Source organism: Pristiophorus japonicus, chromosome 1 (genome assembly GCF_044704955.1).
Source record: "Pristiophorus japonicus isolate sPriJap1 chromosome 1, sPriJap1.hap1, whole genome shotgun sequence".
Lineage (NCBI taxonomy): Eukaryota > Metazoa > Chordata > Chondrichthyes > Pristiophoridae > Pristiophorus > Pristiophorus japonicus.
Window position 1 is genome coordinate 3,927,097 of NC_091977.1, and position 17,028 is coordinate 3,944,124.

General features: G+C 52.1%; 1 protein-coding gene across 1 annotated transcript in view; it reads left to right on the forward strand.

Moving 5' to 3' along the window:
* il7r (interleukin 7 receptor) overlaps positions 1-17,028 on the forward strand; it is a 109,036-nt gene that overhangs the window by 44,261 nt on the left and 47,747 nt on the right. Inside the window, exons 2-5 of the mRNA XM_070877078.1 lie at positions 6,248-6,380; positions 13,190-13,356; positions 14,422-14,576; positions 15,941-16,118. Coding sequence (XP_070733179.1) covers positions 6,248-6,380; positions 13,190-13,356; positions 14,422-14,576; positions 15,941-16,118 — 633 coding nt within the window. The remainder of the gene's footprint in view (positions 1-6,247; positions 6,381-13,189; positions 13,357-14,421; positions 14,577-15,940; positions 16,119-17,028) is intronic.

Sequence of the window (17,028 nt, forward strand, 5' to 3'; positions counted from 1 at the left end):
ACACTCTCCTCTCTCCCCCACTCCCCCCCACTTCCCTCTCCCCCCACTCCCCTCTCTCCCCCACTCCCCTCTCCACTCTCTCCCCCACTCCCCTCCCCCCCACTCCCCTCTCTCCCCCCACTCCCCTCCCCCCCACTCCCCTCTCCCCCCACTCCCCTCCCTCTCTTCCCCCACTCCACTCTCCCTCCACTCCCCCACTCCCCTCTCCCCATGCCCCTCTACCCCCGCTCTCCTCACTCCACTCTCCCCCCTCTCCCCACTGCACTCTCCCCCTCATCTCCACTACCCTCTCCCCCACTCCCCTCTCCCCCCACTCCCCTCACCTTCCACTCCCATCTCCCTCCATTCTCCTCGCCCCCCACTCCCCTCTCCGCACACTCCCGTCTCTCTCCACTCCCCCACTTCCCTCTCTACCCACTACCCTCTCTCACATCTCCCCCCCACTCCCCTCACCCCTCACTCCCCTCTTCCCCACTCCCCTCTACCCCCACTCCCCCCCCACTCCTTCTCCCGCCTCTCCCCTCACTCTCCCCTCTCCCCTCACACCCCCTATCCCCCCACTCCCCTCTCTTTACCCACTCCCCTCCCCCCCCACTCACGCCTCTACCCTCACTCCCCCCCTCTCCCCCCACTCCCCTCTCCCCCACTCCCCTCTCCCTCCATTTCTCTCTCCCTCACTCCTCTCTCCCTCCATTCCCCTCTCCCCCACTCCCCTCTCCCTCCATTCCCCTCTCCCCCACTCCCCTCTCCCTCCATTCCCCTCACCCCGCTCTCTCCCAACTCCCTTCTCCCCCCACTCCCGCCTTTCCCCCCACTCCGCGCTCTCCCCCCACTTCCCTCTCCCCCCACCACTCCCCTCTCCCCCCCACTCCCGTCTTTCCCCACACTCCCCTCTCTCCCCCAACTCCCCTCTCCCTCCTCCCTCCATTCCCCTCACCCCCCACTTTCCTCGCCCCCACTCCCCTCGCCCTCCATTCCCCTCTCCCCCAATCCTCCCACTCCCCCCTCTCCTCCCACCCCCCTCGCCTCTCACTCCCCTCGCTCCCCCTTCTCCCCCCACTCCCCTCGCTCCCCCTCTCCCCTCACTCCCCCACTCCCCTCGCCCCTACTCCCTCCACTCCCCTCTCCCCCCACTACCCTCATTCCCCACTCCCCTCTCCCTTCATTCCCCACGCCCCCCACTCCCCTCGCCCCCCCACTCACCTCTCCCTTCATTCCCCTCGCCCCCCACTCCCCTCGCCCCCAACTCACCTCTTCCTCCATTCCACTCTCCCCCCACTCCCCTCACTCCCCCCTCTGCTCGTACTCCCCTCTCACCCCTCCCCTCTCTCCCCACTCCCCCTCCCCTACTCCCCCAACTCCCCTCTCCCCCCTCTTCCCCTCTCCCCCCACTTCCCTCACTCCCCCTCTCCCCTCACTCCCCCACTCCCTTCTCCCCCCACTCCCCTCGCCCCTACTCCCTCCACTCCCCTCTCCCCCCACTACCCTCATTCCCCACTCCCCTCTCCCTTCATTTCCCACGCCCCCCACTCCCCTCGCCCCCCCACTCACCTCTCCCTTCATTCCCCTCGCCCCCCACTCCCCTCGCCCCCAACTCACCTCTTCCTCCATTCCATAGAAACATAGAAACATAGAAAATAGGTGCAGGAGTAGGCCATTCGGCCCTTCTAGCCTGCACCGCCATTCAATGAGTTCATGGCTGAACATTCAACTTCAGTACCCCATTCCTGCTTTCTCGCCATACCCCATGATCCCCCTAGCAGTAAGGACCTCATCTAACTCCTTTTTGAATATATTTAGTGAATTGGCCTCAACAACTTTCTGTGGTAGAGAATTCCACAGGTTCACCACTCTCTGGGTGAAGAAGTTCCTCCGCATCTCGGTCCTAAATGGCTTACCCCTTATCCTTAGACTGTGACCCCTGGTTCTGGACTTCCCCAACATTGGGAACATTCTTCCTGCATCTAACCTGTCTAACCCTGTCAGAATTTTATATGTTTCTATGAGGTCCCCTCTCATTCTTCTGAACTCCAGTGAATACAAGCCCAGTTGATCCAGTCTTTCTTGATAGGTCAGTCCCGCCATCCCGGGAATCAGTCTGGTGAACCTTCGCTGCACTCCCTCAATAGCAAGAATGTCCTTCCTCAGGTTAGGAGACCAAAACTGTACACAATACTCCAGGTGTGGCCTCACCAATGCCCTGTACAACTGTAGCAACACCTCCCTGCCCCTGTACTCAAATCCCCTTGCTATGAAGGCCAACATGCCATTTGCTTTCTTAACCGCCTGCTGCACCTGCATGCCAACCTTCAATGACTGATGTACCATGACACCCAGGTCTCTTTGCACCTCCCCTTTTCCTAATCTGTCACCATTCAGATAATAGTCTGTCTCTCTGTTTTTACCACCAAAGTGGATAACCTCACATTTATCCACATTATACTTCATCTGCCATGCATTTGCCCACTCACCCAACCTATCCAAGTCGCTCTGCAGCCTCACAGCATCCTCCTCGCAGCTCACACTGCCACCCAACTTAGTGTCATCCGCAAATTTGGAGATACTACATTTAATCCCCTCATCTAAATCATTAATGTACAGTGTAAACAGCTGGGGCCCCAGCACAGAACCTTGCGGTACCCCACTAGTCACTGCCTGCCATTCTGAAAAGTACCCATTTACTCCTACTCTTTGCTTCCTGTCTGACAACCAGTTCTCAATCCATGTCAGTACACTACCCCCAATCCCATGTGCTCTAACTTTGCACATCAATCTCTTGTGTGGGACCTTGTCGAACGCCTTCTGAAAGTCCAAATATACCACATCAACTGGTTCTCCCTTATCCACTCTACTGGAAACATCCTCAAAAAATTCCAGAAGATTTGTCAAGCATGATTTCCCTTTCACAAATCCATGCTGACTTGGACCTATCATGTCACCTCTTTCCAAATGCACTGCTATGACATCCTTAATAATTGATTCCATCATTTTACCCACTACCGATGTCAGGCTGACCGGTCTATAATTCCCTGTTTTCTCTCTCCCTCCTTTTTTAAAAAGTGGGGTTACATTGGCTACCCTCCACTCCATAGGAACTGATCCAGAGTCAATGGAATGTTGGAAAATGACTGTCAACGCATCCACTATTTCCAAGGCCACCTCCTTAAGTACTCTGGGATGCAGTCCATCAGGCCCTGGGGATTTATCGGCCTTCAATCCCATCAATTTCCCCAACACAATTTCCCGGCTAATAAGGATTTCCCTCAGTTCCTCCTCCTTACTAGACCCCCCGACCCCTTTTATAACCGGAAGGTTGTTCGTGTCCTCCTTCGTGAATACCGAACCAAAGTACTTGTTCAATTGGTCCGCCATTTCTTTGTTCCCCGTTATGACTTCCCCTGATTCTGACTGCAGGGGACCTACATTTGTCTTTACTAACCTTTTTCTCTTTACATATCTATAGAAACTTTTGCAATCCGTCTTAATGTTCCCTGCAAGCTTCTTCTCATACTCCATTTTCCCTGCCCTAATCAAACCCTTTGTCCTCCTCTGCTGAGTTCTAAATTTCTCCCAGTCCCCAGGTTCGCTGCTATTTCTGGCCAATTTGTATGCCACTTCCTTGGCTTTAATACTATCCCTGATTTCCCTTGATAGCCACGGTTGAGCCACCTTCCCTTTTTTATTTCTATGCCAGACAGGAATGTACAATTGTTGTAGTTCATCCATGCGGTCTCTAAATGTCTGCCATTGCCCATCCACAGTCAACCCCTTAAGTATCATTCGCCAATCCATCTCAGCCAATTCACGCCTCATACCTTCAAAGTTAGCCTTCTTTAAGTTCTGGACCATGGTCTCTGAATTAACTGTTTCATTCTCCATCCTAATGCAGAATTCCACCATATTATGGTCACTCTTCCCCAAGGGGCCTCGCACAACGAGATTGCTAATTAATCCTTTCTCATTACATAACACCCAGTCTAAGATGGCCTCCCCCCTAGTTGGTTCCTCGACATATTGGTCTAAAAAACCATCCCTTATGCACTCCAGAAAATCCTCCTCCACCGTATTGCTTCCAGTTTGGTTAGCCCAATCTATGTGCATATTAAAGTCACCCATTATAACTGCTGCACCTTTATTGCACGCACCCCTAATTTCCTGTTTGATGCCCTCCCCAACATCACTACTACTGTTTGGAGGTCTGTACACAACTCCCACTAACGTTTTTTGCCCTTTGGTGTTCTGCAGCTCTACCCATATAGATTCCACATCATCCAAGCTAATGTCCTTCCTAACTATTGCCTTAATCTCCTCCTTAACCAGCAATGCTACCCCACCTCCTTTTCCTTTTATTCTATCCTTCCTGAATGTTGAATACCCCTGGATGTTGAGTTCCCAGCCCTGCTCATCCTGGAGCCACGTCTCCGTAATCCCAATCACATCATATTTGTTAACATCTATTTGCCCCCCACTCTCCCCCCACTCCCCTCACTCCCCCCTCTGCTCGTACTCCCCTCTCACCCCTCCCCTCTCTCCCCACTCCCCCTCCCCTACTCCCCCCTCTCCCCCAACTCCCCTCTCCCCCCTCGCCCCTCTCCCCCTCTCCATCCACTCCCCTCGCCCCCCACTCCCCTATCCTGCCACTCCCCTGACCCCCACTCCCCTTGCCTCCCACTCCCTTCTCCCTTCATTCCCCTCGCCCCCCACGCCCCTCACCCCCCCACTCCCCTCTCCCTCCATTCCTCTCTCCCTCCATTCCCCTCTCCCCTCACTCTCCCCCTCCCCTCACTCCCCCCGCTCTCCTCTCCCTCCATTCCCCGCTCTCCCACCCCCCTCTCTCCCCCCCACTCCCTCCTCTCCCCTCACTCCCACCTCTACCCCTCTCCCTCCCACCTCTACCCCTCTCCCTCCACTCCCCTCACTCCCCCCTATTATCATTACTCCTATCGCAACCCAGCTCTATTACCTTCTCCTTTCTCTTAAATTTTAACATTTCCGCTCACCTGTGTACGTGTACTTGGTGTGTATTGCTCCACTAACTAGCAGCGTTATTTGTATTCGATGTGGATTACTCTCTAACTAGCAATGTCACCATGTACTCGGTGTGGATTACTCCACTAACTAGCAGCGTTATTTGTATTCAGTGTGGATTACTCACTAACTAGCAGGATTATGTATTTGGTGTGGATTACTCATTAACTAGCAGGGTCACCGCATACTCGGTTTGGATTACTCACTAACTAGCGGGGTCACCGTGTACTCGATGTGGATTACTCCACTAACTAGCAGGATCACCGTGTACAATGTGTGGATTAATCATTAACTAGCAGGGTCACCGTGTACTCAGTGTGGATTACTCCACTAACTAGCAGGGTCACCGTGTACTCAGTGTGGATTACTCACTAACTAGCAGGGTCACCATGTACTCGATGTGGATTACTTCACTAACTTGCAGGGTCACCATGTACCCGGTGTGGATTACTCATTAACTAGCAAGGTCACCGTGTACTCGGTATGGATTACTCACTAACTAGCAGGGGCACCGTGCACTCAGTGTGGATTACTCACTAACTAGCAGGGTTATGTGTATTTGGTGTGGATTACTCATTAACTAGCAGGGTCACCGCATACTCGGTGTGGATTACTCACTAACTAGTGGTGTCACTGTGTACTCGGTGTGGATTACTCCACTAACTAGCAGGGTCACCGTGTACTCAGTGTGGATTACTCACTAACTAGCAGGGTCACCGTGTACTCGGTGTGGATTACTTCACTAACTAGCAGGGTCACCATGTACTCGGTGTGGGTTACTCACTAACTAGCGGGGTCACCGTGTACTCAGTGTGGATTACTCACTAATTAGCAGGGTCACCGTGTACTCGGTGTGGATTGCTCATTAACTAGCAGGGTCACCGTGTACTCGGTGTGGATTACTCACTAACTAGCAGGGTCACTGTATACTAGGTGTGGATTACTCACTAACTAGCAGGGTTCTGTATACTCGGTGTGGATTACTCACTAACTAGCAGGGTCACTGTATACTAGGTGTGGATTACTCACTAACTAGCAGGGTTATGTGTACTCGGTGTGGATTGCTCTCTAACTAGCAGGGTCACCGTGTACTCGGTGTGGATTACTCACTAACGAGCAGGGTCACCGTGTACTCGAAATGGATTACTCACTAACGAGCAGGGTCACCGTGTACTCGAAATGGATTGCTCACTAACTAGCAGGGTTACTGTGTTTTTAGATGCTGATGATGAGCCCGATCTCCCCAAGCTCAGTTGCTTCAGCAGTTTCACAGATCAGGTTCCTAACGACATGGTTACCTGCGTACTCACTGAGCCAATCACTGACAGGAAGGAGCTCACCATCAGATTCAGGTAAGCAATGGCAGGAGCGGGCAACAGTGAGGGAGCACTCCTCCACTCTCGGTGAGTATAAGCCCTGGCTCAGTGGGTAGCACCAGAGGGTTGTGGGTTCAAACCCCACTCCAGAGACAAAAATCCAGGTTGACATTCCCAGTGTATCATTGAGGGAGTGCCGCACTGTCAGAGGGGCAGTACTGCGAGAATGCCGCACTGTCGGAGGGGCAGTACTGAGGGAGCGCCGCACTGTCGGAGGGTCAGTACTGAGGGAGCGCCGCACTGTCGGAGGGGCAGTACTGAGGGAATGCCGCACTGTCGGAGGGGCAGTACTGAGGGAGCGCCACACTGTCGGGGGGCAGTACTGAGGGAGTGCCGCACTGTCAGAGGGGCAGTACTGACGGAGCATTGCACTGTCGGAGGGACACTGCTGAGGGAGCGCCGCACTGTCGGAGGGGCAGTACTGACGGAGCATTGCACTGTCGGAGGGACACTGCTGAGGGAGCGCCGCACTGTCGGAGGGGCAGTACTGAGGGAATGCCGCACTGTCGGAGGGGCAGTACTGAGGGAGCGCCGCACTGTCGGAGGGGCAGTACTGAGGGAATGCCGCACTGTCAGAGGGTCAGTCCTGGGGGAGCGCCGCACTGTCGGAGAGGAGTACTGAGGGAATGCCGCACTGTCGGAGGGGCAGTACTGAGGGAGCGCTGCACTGTTGGAGGGGCGGTACTGAGGGAATGCCGCACTGTCGGAGGGGCAGTACTGAGGGAGCGCTGCACTGTCGGAGGGGCAGTACTGAGGGAATGCCACACTGTCTGAGGGGCAGTACTGAGGGAGCGCTGCACTGTCAGAGTGGCAGTACTGAGGGAGCGCCGAACTGACGGAGGGGCAGTACTGAGGGAGCGCCACACTGTCGGAGTGGCAGTACTGAGGGAGTGCTGCACTGTTGGAGGGGCAGTACTGAGGGAGCGCTGCACTGTCGGAGTGGCAGTACTGAGGGAGTGCTGCACTGTCGGAGGGCCAGTACTGAGCGAGTGCCGCACTGTCGGAGGGGCAATACTGAGGGAGTGCTGCACTGTCGGAAGGCCAGTACTGAGGGAGCGCGTAGTTTCGGAGGGGCAGTACTGAGGGAGTGCTGCACTGTCGGAGGGCCAGTACTGAGGGAGCACGTACTATCAGAGGGGCAGTACTGAGGGAGCGCTGCACTGTCAGAGATGCCATCTTTCAGAAAAGACTTTTAACCCCATGGTACTATTTCAAAGAAGAGCAGGGGAGTTCTCCACGCAGTCCTGCCCAATATGTATCCCTCAACCATGATCAGATTAACTGGTCACCCCACAGTGACAATGTTTTGTGGTGTCATTCGGATCTGTTAGTCCGATCTAGAATTGGCTGTCCATTCCAAAGTGGAAAGCAATGTTTGCAGGTCCAATGAGCCAGTTTGAGCTGTGGCCGTTCAAAGCATTCATCGCGCACCGGATATAAAAGGGGTCAGTGGGTCTAGTCAGGAGGAGGAACTGAGGGAAATCCTTATTAGTCGGGAAATTGTGTTGGGGAAATTGATGGGATTGAAGGCCGATAAATCCCCAGGGCCTGATGGACTGCATCCCAGAGTACTTAAGGAGGTGGCCTTGGAAATAGCGGATGCATTGACAGTCATTTTCCATGGACTCTGGATCAGTTCCTATGGAGTGGATGGTAGCCAATATAACCCCACTTTTTAAAAAAGGAGGGAGAGAGATAACAGGGAATTATAGACCGGTCAGCCTGACATCGGTAGTGGGTAAAATGATTGAATCAATTATTAAGGATGTCATAGCAGCGCATTTGGAAAGAGGTGACATGATAGGTCCAAGTCAGCATGGATTTGTGAAAGGGAGATCATGCTTGACAAATCTTCTGGAATTTTTTGAGGATGTTTCCAGTAGAGTGGACAAGGGAGAACCAGTTGATGTGGTATATTTGGACTTTCAGAAGGCTTTCGACAAGGTCCCACACAAGAGATTAATGTGCAAAGTTAAAGCACATGGGATTGGGGGTAGTGTGCTGACGTGGATTGAGAACTGGTTGGCAGACAGGAAGCAAAGAGTAGGAGTAAATGGGTACTTTTCAGAATGGCAGGCAGTGACTAGTGGGGTACCGCAAGGTTCTGTGCTGAGGCCCCAGCTGTTTACATTGTACATTAATGATTTAGACGAGGGGATTAAATGTAATATCTCCAAATTTGCGAATGACACTAAGTTGGGTGGAAGTGTGAGCTGCGAGGATGATGCTATGAGGCTGCAGAGCGACTTGGATAGGTTAGGTGAGTGGGCAAATGCATGGCAGATGAAGTATAATGTGGATAAATGTGAGGTTATCCACTTTGGTGGTAAAAACAGAGAGATAGACTATTATCTGATTGGTGACAGATTAGGAAAAGGAGAGGTGCAACGAGACCTGGGTGTCATGGTACATCAGTCATTGAAGGTTGGCATGCAGGTACAGCAGGCGGTTAAGAAAGCAAATGGCATGTTGGCCTTCATAGCGAGGGGATTTGAGTACAGGGGCAGGGAGGTGTTGCTACAGTTGTACAGGGCCTTGGTGAGGCCACACCTGGAGTATTGTGTACAGTTTTGGTCTCCTAACTTGAGGAAAGACATTCTTGCTATTGAGGGAGTGCAGCGAAGGTTCACCAGACTGATTCCAGGGATGGCGGGACTGACATATCAAGAAAGACTGGATCAACTGGGCTTGTATTCTCTGGAGTTCAGAAGAATGAGAGCGGATCTCATAGAAATGTTTAAAATTCTGACGGATTTAGACAGGTTAGATGCAGGAAGAATGTTCCCAATGTTGGGGAAGTCCAGAACCAGGGGTCACAGTCTAAGGATAAGGGGTAAGCCATTTAGGACCGAGATGAGGAGAAACTTCTTCACCCAGAGAGTGGTGAACCTGTGGAATTCTATACCACAGTAAGTTGTTGAGGCCAATTCACTAAATATATTCAAAAAGGAGTTAGATGTAGTCCTTACTACTAGGGGGGTCAAGGGGTATGGCGAGAAAGCAGGAATGGGGTACTGAAGTTGCATATTCATCCATGAACTCACTGAATGGCGGTGCAGGCTCGAAGGGCCGAATGGCCTACTCCTGCACTTATTTTCTATGTTTCTATGTCAACACTCATCAAATGACCATTCAGCCCATCACCTATGCAAGTGCTAGCTCCTCAACCGGGACTTTCCTCTCCATATTTTTATTCAGACTTTCAAAATGTGCAAATGGGATCCAGGTAGAGATCAGGCACATGCCAGAACACGCTCGATGGACTGAATGGCCCTCCTCCTGTTCCTGTGTAATAGGCTCGAGGGGCTGAATGGCTTCCTCCTGTTCCTGTGTAACAGGCTCGAGGGGCTGAATGGCCACCTCCTGTTCCTGTGTAACAGGCTCAAGGGGCTGAATGGCTTCCTCCTGTTCCTGTGTAACAGGCTCGAGGGGCTGAATGGCCTCCTCCTGTTCCTGTGTAACAGGCTCAAGGGCTGAATGGGCCTCCTGTTCCTGTGTAACAGGCTCCAGGGGCTGAATGGCCTCCTCTTCTTTCTGTGTAACAGGCTTGAGGGGCTGAATGGCCTCCTCCTGTTCCTGTGTGACGGGCTCAGGGGGTTGAATGGGCCTCCTCCTGTTCCTGTGTAACAGGCTCGAGGGGCTGAATGGGCCTCCTCTTGTTCCTATGTAACAGGCTCGAGAGGCTGAATGGGCCTCCTCCTGTTCCTGTGTAACAGGCTCGAGGGAACTGCAGAAGTGGTTGGCACCTAGGCAGGTGCAGCCAATCGGGCTACGCATGCTCTTGGTCACAGGTGAGTTTGGAGTACTGGTACAGGTAGGACTGGTGTACAGGTACAGGTGGGACTGGTGTGCAGGTCCAGGTGTGACTGGTGCACAGGTACAGATGAGATTGGAGTACAGGTACAGGTGAGTTTGGAGTAAAGGTACAGGTGTGACTGGTGTACAGGTACAGGTGAGATTGGAGTACAGGTACAGGTGAGTTTGGAGTAAAGGTACAGGTGTGACTGGTGTACAGGTACAGGCGAGATTGGTGTACAGGTACAGACGTGAGTGGTTATGGGTACAGCTGAGATTGGAGTACAGGTATAGGTGTGACTGGTGTATAGTAACAGGTAAGATTGGTGTACAGTTACAGGTCTGACTGGTGTACAGGTACAGGTGAGATTGGAGTACAAGTACAGGTAAGTTTGGAGTATGGTACAGGTGAAATTGTTGTACAGGTACAGGTGAGTTTGGAGTACAGTGTGATTGGTGTACAGGTACAGGTGTGACTGGCGTTCAGGCAGACGTGTGACTGGAGTACAGCTACAGGTGTGACTGGAGTACAGCTACAGGTGTGACTGGAGTACCAGTCCAGGTGTGACTGGAGTACAGCTACAGGTGAGATTGGTGTACAGGTACCAGTGTGACAGGCTGTTGGTCACTTGCCATCGCTTGTCTTGTTCCATGTAGTGCCACTGTGATGGGGGATACTGAGAAACCCATGCAGCATGACAGGTCAGTCAGGCATTCACACCTCATCCTGTGCCCCTGGGGCTGCCCCCTTTGGGTGGAGGAGCCCTCTCCCAGCACAATATCTGAAAGCCCGAGGTCATTGCTCAATCTCGTGTGGCTATATGCCACTTGTCCCTCTAAGAAGTTGGACGCGGGAATTCACGAGGCATCCCCTCAGCCAATTGGACACATCCTGGCATTTCTCCTCTTCCTCTGAGCCCGTCTGGCCAGAGAATTCCCCGTTGGAACATAAGAAATAGGAGCAGGAGTAGGCCATACGGCCCCTCGAGCCTGCTCCGCCATTTAATACGATCATGGCTGATCCGATCATGGACTCAGGTCCACTTCCCTGTCCGCTCTCCATAACCCCTTATTCCCTTATTGGTTAAGAAAATATCTATCTCTGTCTTAAATCCATTCAATGTTCCAGCTTCCACAGCTCTCTGAGGCAGCGAATTCCACAGATTTACAACCCTCAGAGAGAAGAAATTTCTCATCTCAGTTTTAAATGGGCGGCCCCTTATTCTAAGATCATGCCCCCTAGTTCTAGTCTCCCCCATCAGTGGAAACATCCTCTCTGCTTCCACCTTGTCAAACCCCCTCATAATCTTATACGTTTCGATAAGATCACCTCTCATTCTTCTGAATTCCAATGAGTAGAGGCCCAACCTCCTCAACCTTTCCTCATACGTCAACCCCCTCATCTCCGGAATCAACCTAGTGAACCTTCTCTGAACTGCCTCCAAAGCAAAGAGACCCATTGGTAACGGTCAAGGGTAATAAATAAACGGCATTGAAGACTAAAGGCTGGCGGAGAAAAACATAACTCACTAAGACAGGCGCAGAAAAGAACTCGGGGGCATGGGACAGTAAGGCGGAGGCCAGCCCTTTGTCTTCAATGCCGTTTATTTATTACCCTTGACCGTCACCAATGGGTTAATTCCGGGGATGAGGGGGTTAACTTATGAGGAAAGGTTGAGGAGGTTGGGCCTCTACTCATTGGAATTCAGAAGAATGAGAGGTGATCTTATCAAAACGTATAAGATTATGAGGGGGCTTGACAAGGTGGATGCAGAGAGGATGTTTCCACTGATGGGGGAGACTAGAACTAGGGGGCATAATCTTAGAATAAGGGGTCGCCCATTTAAAACTGAGATGAGGAGGAATTTCTTCTCTCAGAGGGTTGTAAATCTGTGGAATTCGCTGCCTCAGAGAGCTGTGGAAGCCGGGACATTTAATAAATTTGAGAGAGAGATAGACAGTTTCTTAACCGATAAGGGAATAAGGGGTTATGGGGAGCGGGCAGGGAAGTGGATCTGAGTCTATGATCGGATCAGCCATGATCGTATTAAATGGTGGAGCTGGCTCGAGTATAGCCTACTCCTGCTCCTATTTCTTATGTTGACAGATTAGGGTCGGTAACTCATTGAAGGACAGATCAGCGGATGCGCAGGCAGTTTGAGGCTGGACGCTGGAGCAGGGAATTGGACAGCGAGGTCACTCATCATCATAGGCAATCCCTCGGAATCAAGGAAGATTTGCTTCCACTCTTAACATGAGTTCTTAAGTGGCTGAACAGTCCAATACGGGAACCACAGTCTCTGTCACAGGTGGGTCAGGCAGTGGTTGAGGGAAGGGGAGGGTGGGGAGTCTGGTTTGCCGCACGTTCCTTCCGCTGCCTGCGATTGATTTCTGCATGCTCTCGGCGACGAGACTCGAGCTCAGCGCCCTCCCGGATGCACTTCCTCCACTTAGGGCGGTCTTTGGCCAGGGACTCCCAGGTGTCGGTGGGGATGTTGCACTTTATCAGGGAGGCTTTGAGGGTGTCCTTGTAACGTTTCCTCTGCCCACCTTTGGCACGTTTGCCGTGAAGGAGTTCCAAGTAGAGCGCTTGCTTTGGGAGTCTCGTGTCTGGCATGCGGACAATGTGGCCTGCCCAGCGGAGCTGATTGAGTGTGGTCAGTGCTTCAATGCTGGGGATGTTGGCCTGGTCGAGGACGCTAATGTTGGTGCGTCTGTCCTCCCAGGGGATTTGTAGGATCTTGCGGAGACATCGTTGGTGGTATTTCTCCAGCAACTTGTGGTGTCTACTGTACATGGTCCATGTCTCTGAGCCATACAGGAGGGAGGGTATTACTACAACCCAAAGGGTTGCTGAAAGCTGTTGATGCAGACCCCAGTGACAGAGGTGGGCGGAGGACTCTGGGGATGTAAATATGTCCAGTCAGTACCGTGAGACAGGGCCCCAACCTCTGCTACTTTCAACAAGAACTGTGTGTGTTCACTTGCAGTGAGGACAGGGTGAGCAAGACGTGTGTGATTAAGCTGACAGAGCGGCAGAACTGCAGTGTCCCAGCCAAAGACTTCACCTTGATCACTCCCTGTTGTATCCGCGTGAGCAGCACAGAGTCCCAGGAGAGGGGCCCGTGTGTGCTGAACAAGGAAATCATTCACATGGGTGAGATATCTGTTATATATGCAGACTATAGATATACTCTCTGTGTAGTCACTGTATAGTTGCATAAGATGGAGACTTGTTACCTGATGTATTTATCAATAAGGTTTACGCTGTGTATATACTATGCTGGCACCACTAGAGGGTGCAACTGGTGGAGACCGGGATTTCCTGCCCTGGTGGCAGGGGCTGTATAAAAGGGCAGTCACCATGCTTGTGCCTCACTCTGGAGTTACGGATAAAGGACCAAGGTCACTACAGTTTGGGTACAACACATTGCCTCGTGGAGTCATTCATAAGTACATTACAGACATAACAATATCGGAGAGCGGAATCAGCAAGGTCACAGGGCAGGGACAGCTGCCTTAAACCCACACGTGGACACTCATCATCATAGGCAGTCCCTCGGAGGAAGACTTGCTTCCACTCTTACAATGTGTCCTTAGGTGGCTGAACAGTCAGTGGGACAGACAGTGGTTGAGGGAAGGGGAGGGTGGGACAGGTTTGCCGCACGCTCCTTCCGCTGCCTGCGCTTGATTTCTGCATGCTCTCGGCGATGAGACTTGAGGTGCTCAGTACCCTCCCGGATGCACTTCCTCCACTTAGGGCGGTCTTTGGCCAGGGACTCCCAGGTGTCAGTGGGGATGTCACACTTTATCAGGGAGGCTTTGAGGGTGTCCTTGTAACGTTTCCTCTGCCCACCTTTGGCTCGTTTGCCATGAAGGAGTTCCGATTAGAGTGCTTGCTTTGGGAGTCTCGTGCCTGGCATGCAGACAATGTGGCCTGCCCAATGGAGCTGGTCGAGTGTGGTCAGTGCTTCAATGCTGGGGATGTTGGCCTGGTCGAGGACACTAATGTTGGTGTGTCTGTCCTCCCAGGGGATTTGTAGGACCTTGCGGAGCATCGTTGGTGATATTTCTCCAACGACTTGAGGTGTCTACTGTACATGGTCCATGTCTCTGAGCCAGACAGGAGGGCAGGTATTACTACAGTCCTGTAGACCGTGTGTGTGAATGTGTGTTGTAAACCACAGACAAGGTGATGTTAGTGCCAAATCTTCCCTTGCAGTGAAGCCAGGCACCCCTTTCAATTTGACTGCCACCACACTGATGGAAGCCAAAGAGATTAAGCTGACGTGGGAATCTCCGAAGATCAGGTTCACTGAGCTGACAAACAGCCTGCTCCACCAGGTGTCATACAGGGCCAAACTTGGGACCTGGGAGGTAAGATTGACTAGTGGCATTCCATTGTCGCTTGGAGGTGAATTGTAGTCACGACAGACTCCTCGCACTGTGTAACTCTGCATAGAATCCTAGAAATTTACTGCACAGAAGGAGGCCATTTCGGCCCAACGTGTCCGTGCCGGCCGACAAAGTGTTATCCAGCCTAATCCCACTTTCCAGCTCTCGATCCGCAGCCCTGCAGGTTACAGCACTTCAGGTGCACATCCAAGTGCTTTTTAAATGTGGTGAGGGTTTCTGCCTCTACCACCCTTTCAGGCTGTGAGTTCCAGACCCCCACCACCCTCTGTGTTTTTATCGATACCACAGTCTGCTCACACTGTAACTGTCATCAGAGGCAGTATATCTGTGTTACAGTGAGGGATGTGGGATATATCAGTGTTACAGTGAGAGGTATTGGGTATATCAGTATTACAATGAGGGATATGGGGTATATCAGAGAGTTACAGTGAGGGGTGTGGGGCATATCAGTGTTACAGTGAGGGGTGTGGGTTATATAGTGTTACAGTGAAGGGTGTGGAGTATATCAGAGAGTTACAGTGAGGGGTGTGGGGTATATCAGTGTTACAGTGAGGGGTGTGGTGTATATCATTGTTACAGTGAGGGGTGTGGGGTATATCAGTGTTTCGGTGAGGGATGTGGGGTATATCAGTGTTACAGTGAGGGGTGTGGTTTATATCAGGGTGTTACAATGAGGGGTGTGGGGTATATCAGTGTTACAATGAGGGGTGTGGGGTATATCAGTGTTACAATGAGGGGTGTGGGGTATATCAGTGTGTTACAATCCATCACAGCCGGTCCCTGGAACGAGGATGACTTGCTTCCACAAGAGTTCACAGATGTTTCAATGAAGGACCCGATGTTCCAGTCCTGAACTGCAATTGAGTGGGTGGAAGATGCCTGTGCGTGGATTGTTTTAACGTGAGGTGACCGTTGCACACCAGCCACCACACGGGGCTTGACAGAGCTAGGTCTTGGTCCAGTGGCAAGGGCTAACCAGGACGACTGGAGACCAGCTCTGCTGCACGGACCCAGTGCGCACACATATCGCACAGTGTGGGCTGGGCCCGTGCTGCCCCTGGGCCCTCGTACTCTCATTCGCTGCACCTCCGCCCCAATCTCTCACCACTCGTCTGCCATGAACATTCGCCGCACCTCTGCCACGATCTCTCGCCGTTCCTCTGCCACAAACACTCGTTGCACCTCCGCCATGATCTCTCGCAGCTCCTCCGCCACAAACACTTACCGCACCTCCGCCACGATCTTCCTCTGTAAGTGTGCACTGTGGACCGTGATCACTAAAGACTGCTCACACTCTCTTCATTTCTCTTTCTCGGCAACTGCAGCACCTGAATGTAACGGCGCGCTCCCTGAGACTTCTGATGAAGAATTTGATGGCTGACTCCCGGTACACCATTCGGGTTCGATCGACCGCTGATCAGATGTATTTCAAGGGGATATGGAGCGACTGGAGTCAGACGGTGGAATTCCAAACCCCAGCCGCTCAGTACATACCCAGTACAGGTAAACCCAGCCCGCAAGCCTTGTGAGTACACATCTATAGGGATAGAACGGGCACACACACTTGGTACACACACACACACACACACACACACACACATACACACACTGTGGTACACACACCGCACTGTGGTACATATACACACTGTGGTACACACACACACACTGTGGTACACAAACACACGCACACACACATGCATTGAGGTACACACACTGTGGTACACACACACACGCGCACTGTGGTACACACACGCACACACTCACACTGTGGTACACCCTCACACGCACTGTGGAATACACACATACTGTGGTACACACCATACTGTGGTATGCACACACACACACGTACTTGGTATAGAAACATAGAAAATAGGTGCAGGAGTAGGCCATTCGGCCCTTCTAGCTTGCACCGCCATTCAATGAGTTCATGACTGAACATGCAACTTCAGTACCCCATTCCTGCTTTCTCACCATACCCCTTGATCCCCCCAGTAGTAAGGACTTCATCTAACTCCTTTTTGAATATATTTAGTGAATTGGCCTCAACAACTTTCTGTGGTAGAGAATTCCACAGGTTCACCACTCACACACACACACACGCACTTGGTATACACACACACACACACACGTACTGTGGTACACACACGCACACACTCACACTGTGGTACACACTCACACGCACTGTGGTATACACACATACTGTGGTACACACCACACTGTGGTATGCACACACACACACACAAGCGCACTTGGTATACACACACACACACACACACACACACTGTGTACACACACACATTGGGGAATACAGACAATGTGGGATACACCCACACACATGAGCTGTCGGAGGAAATTAAATGATAGAAATGTTTAAAACGGTGACGGGCTGAGACAGGATACATAGAAGCAGCCT